We start from the raw sequence: 6,298 nt of genomic DNA, 5'->3' as shown, positions 1-6,298 counted from the left end.
GGCTCCAGAAAGTCACAGAGAAGCTGATAAATGGATTTATGGTCGGGTTAACGTCCAGATGAGAGAGGAACCGTCCTTCTATGGTAACAGGATGATCTGCTCTCTACTGCCACCTGCTGATTTACAGCTTAAAGTTCTGACCGGGTTTTTCTTCCTCATTCAGGCTGAAACTGATGTTTCAGGCGTGGAAACGATACTCGGTGGGAACGTGGAAGAACTGGGTGGAGGAACTGAGATGAACGCCGTTCCGGGTTTTTCTTACCTTGATGCTGTCCACCTACAGAGATGAGCGTTCTCATTGGCGGCGAGGGACAGCGCTGAGCCACGGCCCTCCTGTAGGAGCAGAGGAGGCAGGGGTCAGAGGAGGCTTCCTGATCGGAGCAGAGACTCTGAACTGACTCCCGTACAGAAACTGGCCTCCCTGGGAGAAGCCCATGGCGTTATATCCTCCCTGCAGCCGGGGGTCCTGAGCCAGCTGGCTGCACGCCATCGACACCTGAGCGTTCACGTCCAGGAAGAAGCTGTTCTCCATGTCCTGCAGGAGGACACAGGAGGACACTTAGAGGTTCTGACCCATTAACTGGAAACCAGAGGAACCAGAACCGGGTCAGATAGAGCACTGCTGAGCTCCAGTTACCCACTGGAACCAAACCAGTAAGACCGCTGCATGTGGGTAGCTTCTGGAAGTCGTCTCTGAACATCTGCTCACCTCCATCACGTTCTTCCCGATCATCAGGGAGAGAACATAGATCCCTGGGATCTCCTCCTCCACCATCTTCTTGATGCTGCCCATGCTGAGCGGGTTGCAGCAGCTGTCGCCTGAAGGAGAACCAGGAGGAGAACATCACAACCAGGAGGAGAACGTCACAACCAGGAGGAGAACGTCACAACCAGGAGGAGAACGTCACAACCAGGAGGAGAACGTCACAACCAGAAGGAGAACGTCACAACCAGGAGGAGAACGTCACAACCAGAAGAACGTTTCATCAACTGTTTTCTTTCTCCTACAAACTATTCAAAAAACTTAAGAGTCCAAAAAAAACCCATAAACAATCAGGCAGGAGATGAGATGATCATTAAAGGTGGAGGATGTTCTATTTCCAGGTGGATCATCTCAATCAGTGGTCCTCCTAACTGTCAATCATTCTGGTGAAATGTTTCCGTAAGCCCGTCCTCCGTGCTCGTCCCCATTTTCACTGACCGCTGGTGAGTCTGACATGGTGGAAAAATAGAAAATCTGCTTTTGGAAACTAAGCTAGTATGAGCGATGCTACCAGCAACGATTAAAGAGAGCGTGCACCTGGAGAAATGTCCTCGTGCACCTGGAGAAATGTCCTCGTGCACCAGGAGAAATGTCCTCGTGCCGCTCTCACACGCCTTTAACAGGCGTTCCCTCTGGGAGCGTGCACCGGGCTGTGCATTATTTCTTTTAAAGTAGAGTAGGCTGTGTTTTTAAAAATCCTCCCCTATACCTTTAGTGAATCAGGGAATGTTTGCTGCATGGCAGTAAAACTCTGAGCTCCTCAGAAGCTCCTCAGACCAACACTGTTCTGACGTTAATCACTCACCCATCCCGTGCCACAGGACCAGAGGGACCGTCCCATTGCTGGGGTCCCTAACGGGGCCAGAGGCCACCAGCAGCACCGGAGCGGCCAGGAGGAAAGAGACGAAGACAGCAGCCATCCTGAAACTGAGAAGCAATAAAAGGCGACTTCAGGCCTCGGTCCACAACGTAGGATCCATGTCTGTCTGCAGAACCTCAGAGAACCTCAGAGAGGAACAGAGAACCTGCTGAACCTCAGCCTCTTTACCCAAACACTCATCCTCAGGTTACCCTGAAGATCTGGATTAGGTTCTGTTCATGTCATCATCATCATCATCATCATCATCATCATCATCATCATCATCATCATCATCATCATCATCATCATCATCATCATCATCATCATCATCATCATCATCATCATCATCAGGAAGCTCCTGGCTCCTTCTCACCATCTTTAAAAATGGCCTGAGACCCAGTTTGCCTTTTTTACACCTCTGATCTGTTACCATGGTAACAACAATAATAATAACAACGAGGCTAATTATTGGAGCAACGATTCTAGATGAATGTGATCTTATGGAAATATAAAGGTGAGTTAGACGCTCAGAAATATAGAAATCATGTGAACAGATTATTCAGAGCCATAAAGAAAAGCAGATATTTTATAGTTTATAATAGAGTCATGAGGAGCAGCACGTGATGATGATGATGATGATGGTGATGATGATGATGGTGGTGATGATGATGATGGTGGTTCTAACCTCTGCTGCAGTTTTAAAGTCAATAATAATCTTTCCAGGTAAATAAAGGAAACTGTTGAACTTCCTGCTCTGTAGTTCGGCCTTCATATCTAATCAGTTTGTGGTTTCTGGCCGTGATTCCATCATTAAAGGACTCAGGCGGCCCACAGCATGACTGATAAGGCTTCGCTTTGTTTGCTGAGCTTTTAAGGCTGATTGTTAAAGAATGAGCCGAACAGATCAAAGGATCTTGGTTCCGATCGAGTTTAAATCATTTAAAATATCTTTAAAATCACGTTTTTTAGGAAGAATGAACCTTAAATCTTTAATCTGTTATAAAACCAGAAAACGATCAACTCACCGCCTGATCCTACTTCCTGTTTGAGTTCTGTCACGTGACCATTCTGTTTGGGGGACAACAGCCAATCAGAGCGCAGCTGGAGCTAAGCTAGCCTGCTATTTAACACCCGAACCTTCTAAAGATGTTCTGATTCGGTTTGAAGATCCAAACGACAGACCGGTTCCGGTCGGTTGGGTTCGGACCAGGACCAGGACCAGGACCAGAACCAGAACCAGGAGCTGCGGTTCTGAGCGGCTCCAGGATGAACATCCAGTTCGAAGAAGCGACCCTGAGCAGCAGCTACAGCCTGCTGGGCTCCGGCTTCGGTTCGGAGGAACTGGACCAGGACCTGGACCCGGAGGACAGCAGCCCGTCCAGCAGCAGACCCAGAATCCTGCTGATGGGTCTGAGGAGGAGCGGGAAGTCCTCCATCCAGAAGGTACTGTGGTTCTGATCCAGCAGCTGGTTCTGACCCGGTCTGCGGTTCTTTGGTTTCCCTCCTACCGGTGGTTCCGAAACGATGATGTCCAGAACTCAGCAGAACCGGTCAGAAGCAGAGGAGCAAAGAGAAAGAAGCAGAACTTCAGAAAACCCAAATGAACTTCTGATCAAACCTTTTTCATCATTCTGCTTCATCTATCTCTATAGTTCTGCTGCTATAGGCTTAGACTGCTGGAGGACATAGGGACCCCTTTTTCATCATTCTGCTCCTATCTCTATTCTCCCACTCTGCAGAATCTGTTAGTTCAATCTCTAACGTTCTGCTCTCTCTGCTTTTTCTCATAGTAGCTTCATCTGGTCTGTTCCTGTTTGGCTGTGACTCCATCCTGGAGAGAAATATCAGCTGTGCTGCTGCCATCAACACCTTTGTTTCTAGATGTTGGAGCTTGGCCTGTTTTCCAGTGTAGTCCTGTTTCTCTGACTGTGACTAACTGGATGTGCTCTCTTCATCCTCTGACATGGGAGCTGGCTCGGAGCTCGTCTGCCTGGCTGTGTGTTTCCTGGACGGGGCCGCCTGTGGAGCTGGTTGACAGTTGCCTTTTGTATCTATGCTTTTTTTTCTATGTCTGCTTCTGTCTCCTTGAACCCCAGTGGGCCTCAGCAGATGGCCGCTCACACTGAGCCTGGTTCTGCTGGAGGTTTCTTCCTGTTCAAAGGGAGTTTTTCCTCTCCACTGTCGCTACAAGCATGCTTAGTGTGAGGGATTGCTGAAGAGTCAATGAGTCGATGCAATCAGCTGGTTTTCCTTAGATAGAAAACTTTGAATCAATCTGACTGGATGATCTGGTTGATCTGGATCTATAAAGTGACCTGAGATGACATGATGGGAATTGGAGCTATAGAAATAAACTGAATAGAATTGAACCACAGATCCCAGGACTGGATCCAGAAGTTCTGGTTCTCAGTAGAACTTCTGTTTGGGTTCGGGCTTCAGCCGATCATGGGGGGAGGGGCGACCTAGTGGTTAGAGCATAGAGCTTGGAATCCAGAAGTTCTGAGTTGGAGCTCCACTCCCACAGACTGCCCCTCTGTGTCCCTGAGCAAGACCCTTAACCCCCCCCCCCCGCCCACTGGGGTTAAATGCAGAGAGAATTTCTCTATCCTGATGAATAAATTATGAAAACCTGAATGTGGTCCAGATGGAGGTGGAACCGGTTCTTCTGGACCTTCTTCCTGACGGGTCGGATCCTCCACAGGTGAGCAGAACCAGGTGAACCCTTGGAACCGGGTTTCTCCTGCAGAGACTCGGACCGCCTGGTTCTGCTGTTGGGAACGTTAAGCTGGATGTGAGTCCGTTAGCGCTCAGGTCCAGAACCAGGCCTGAAGTTCTGCTGTGTCTCCATCCAGGTGGTCTTCCACAAAATGTCTCCTAATGAGACTCTGTTCCTGGAGAGCACCAACAAGATCTACAAGGACGACATCTCCAGCAGCTCCTTCGTTAACTTCCAGATCTGGGATTTCCCGGGCCAGGTGGACTTCTTCGACCCGACCTTTGACAGCGAGATGATCTTCAAAGGAACCGGAGCTCTGATCTTCGTCATCGACGCTCAGGTAGGAGGACGTCTCAGGTGGTTCCTGGTTCCTGGGTTCTCCTTATGCCGTCCTGCTGTCTGTCCTCCTGCAGGACGACTACATGGAGGCTCTGGGCCGGCTGCACCTCACCGTCTCCAGGGCCTACAAGGTCAACCCTCACATCAACTTCGAGGTCTTCATCCATAAGGTGGACGGTCTGTCCGACGAACACAAGATCGAGACGCAGAGAGACGTCCACCAGCGGGCCAACGACGACCTGGCCGACGCCGGCCTGGAGAAGCTGCACCTCAGGTGAGACCTGGACACCAGCAGGTGAGACCTGGACACCAGCAGGTGAGACCTGGACACCAGCAGGTGAGACCTGGACACCAGCAGGTGAGACCTGGACACCAGCAGCCGAGTCAGATGGAACCAGGTCCATTAACTCGGTTCCTGCTTCTGATGCGTCTCAGGTTCTGGTCCAGGAGGAACCTCAGGAACCTCAGGTCCAGGAGGGACCTCAGGAACCTGAGGTCCAGGAGGAACCTCTGGTCCTGGAGGAACCTCTGGTCCAGGAGGAACCTCTGGTCCTGGAGGAACCTCTGGTCCTGGAGGAACCTCTGGTCCTGGAGGAACCTCAGGTCCTGGAGGAACCTCAGGTCCAGGAGGAACCTCAGGTCAGCGGTTCTGGCTGAGGTTCCCTCTGGAGATGAGAGCTAAACATCTACGGGTCACAAAGAGCAGAACCTCCAGCGGTTCTCCACCTCAGGCTGAGGGAACCCGACTAGAACCTCCCCCTTCCTTCTGTGACTCCTGCTGTGATCTTCTGCCCTCAGCTTCTACCTGACCAGCATCTATGATCACTCCATCTTCGAGGCCTTCAGCAAAGTGGTGCAGAAGCTCATCCCCCAGCTGCCCGTGTTGGAGAACCTCCTGAACATCTTCATATCGGTAGGAATCAGAGCCTCCTGCTCCTCCTTCAGCAGGTCCGGTTCCTCCCTAACATCTGATCTCCTCCGCTCCTCAGCACTCGGGGATCGAGAAGGCCTTCCTGTTCGACGTGGTCAGTAAGATCTACATCGCCACCGACAGCTCTCCGGTGGACATGCAGTCCTACGAGCTCTGCTGCGACATGATCGACGTGGTCGTCGACGTCTCCTGCATCTACGGGTGAGAAGACCCGGAGCCGGTCCCACCCGGCCGGTTCTGGGCCGGTTCTGGGACGGTCCCACCCGGCCGGTTCTGGGCCGGTTCTGGGCCGGTTCTGTGACGGTTCTGTGACGGTTCTGTTGCTCCTCCAGGCTGATGGAGGACGGCGGCGGCTGCGCCTACGACAGCGAGTCTTTGGCCATCATCAAGCTGAACAACACCACGGTTCTCTACCTGAAGGAGGTCACCAGGTTCCTGGCTCTGGTCTGCATCCTCAGGGAGGAGAGCTTCGAGAGGAAAGGTGCTGCCAGGTTCTGACCTCAGGTCCCGGTCCTGAAGTAGATCTGCAAAACTAGATTCTGACTTCAGACACCCTTCCTTCCTTCCTTCCTTCCTTCCTTGCCTGCTTCCTTGTTTCCTTCCTTGCCTGCTTCCTTGTTTCCTTCCTTCCTTCCTTCCTTCCTTCCTTCCTTCCTTCCTTCCTTCCTTCCTTCCTTCCTTCCTTCCTTC

The 6,298-nt window shown here is 51.4% G+C and overlaps 2 protein-coding genes across 2 annotated transcripts in view; one reads left to right on the top strand and one right to left on the bottom strand.

Annotated features, from left to right (window-relative positions):
* Positions 1-2,693, bottom strand: part of ppt1 (palmitoyl-protein thioesterase 1) — a 4,445-nt gene extending 1,752 nt beyond the window's left edge. The window contains exons 1-5 of the mRNA XM_015389785.1: positions 2,648-2,693; positions 1,569-1,690; positions 710-819; positions 408-535; positions 263-333 (exon numbers count right to left, since the gene is read on the bottom strand). Of these exons, the coding sequence (XP_015245271.1) occupies positions 263-333; positions 408-535; positions 710-819; positions 1,569-1,683 (424 nt within the window). The 5' untranslated portion in view covers positions 1,684-1,690; positions 2,648-2,693. The remainder of the gene's footprint in view (positions 1-262; positions 334-407; positions 536-709; positions 820-1,568; positions 1,691-2,647) is intronic.
* A 36-nt stretch (positions 2,694-2,729) lies between these two features.
* LOC107094261 (ras-related GTP-binding protein C-like) overlaps positions 2,730-6,298 on the top strand; it is a 4,962-nt gene continuing 1,393 nt past the window's right edge. The window contains exons 1-6 of the mRNA XM_015389784.1: positions 2,730-3,065; positions 4,475-4,678; positions 4,752-4,951; positions 5,476-5,590; positions 5,667-5,809; positions 5,941-6,089. Of these exons, the coding sequence (XP_015245270.1) occupies positions 2,889-3,065; positions 4,475-4,678; positions 4,752-4,951; positions 5,476-5,590; positions 5,667-5,809; positions 5,941-6,089 (988 nt within the window). The 5' untranslated portion in view covers positions 2,730-2,888. The remainder of the gene's footprint in view (positions 3,066-4,474; positions 4,679-4,751; positions 4,952-5,475; positions 5,591-5,666; positions 5,810-5,940; positions 6,090-6,298) is intronic.

Source organism: Cyprinodon variegatus, unplaced genomic scaffold (genome assembly GCF_000732505.1).
Source record: "Cyprinodon variegatus isolate N-32 unplaced genomic scaffold, C_variegatus-1.0 Scaffold472, whole genome shotgun sequence".
NCBI lineage: Eukaryota > Metazoa > Chordata > Actinopteri > Cyprinodontiformes > Cyprinodontidae > Cyprinodon > Cyprinodon variegatus.
This window is presented reverse-complemented; position numbering and strand designations above follow the sequence as displayed.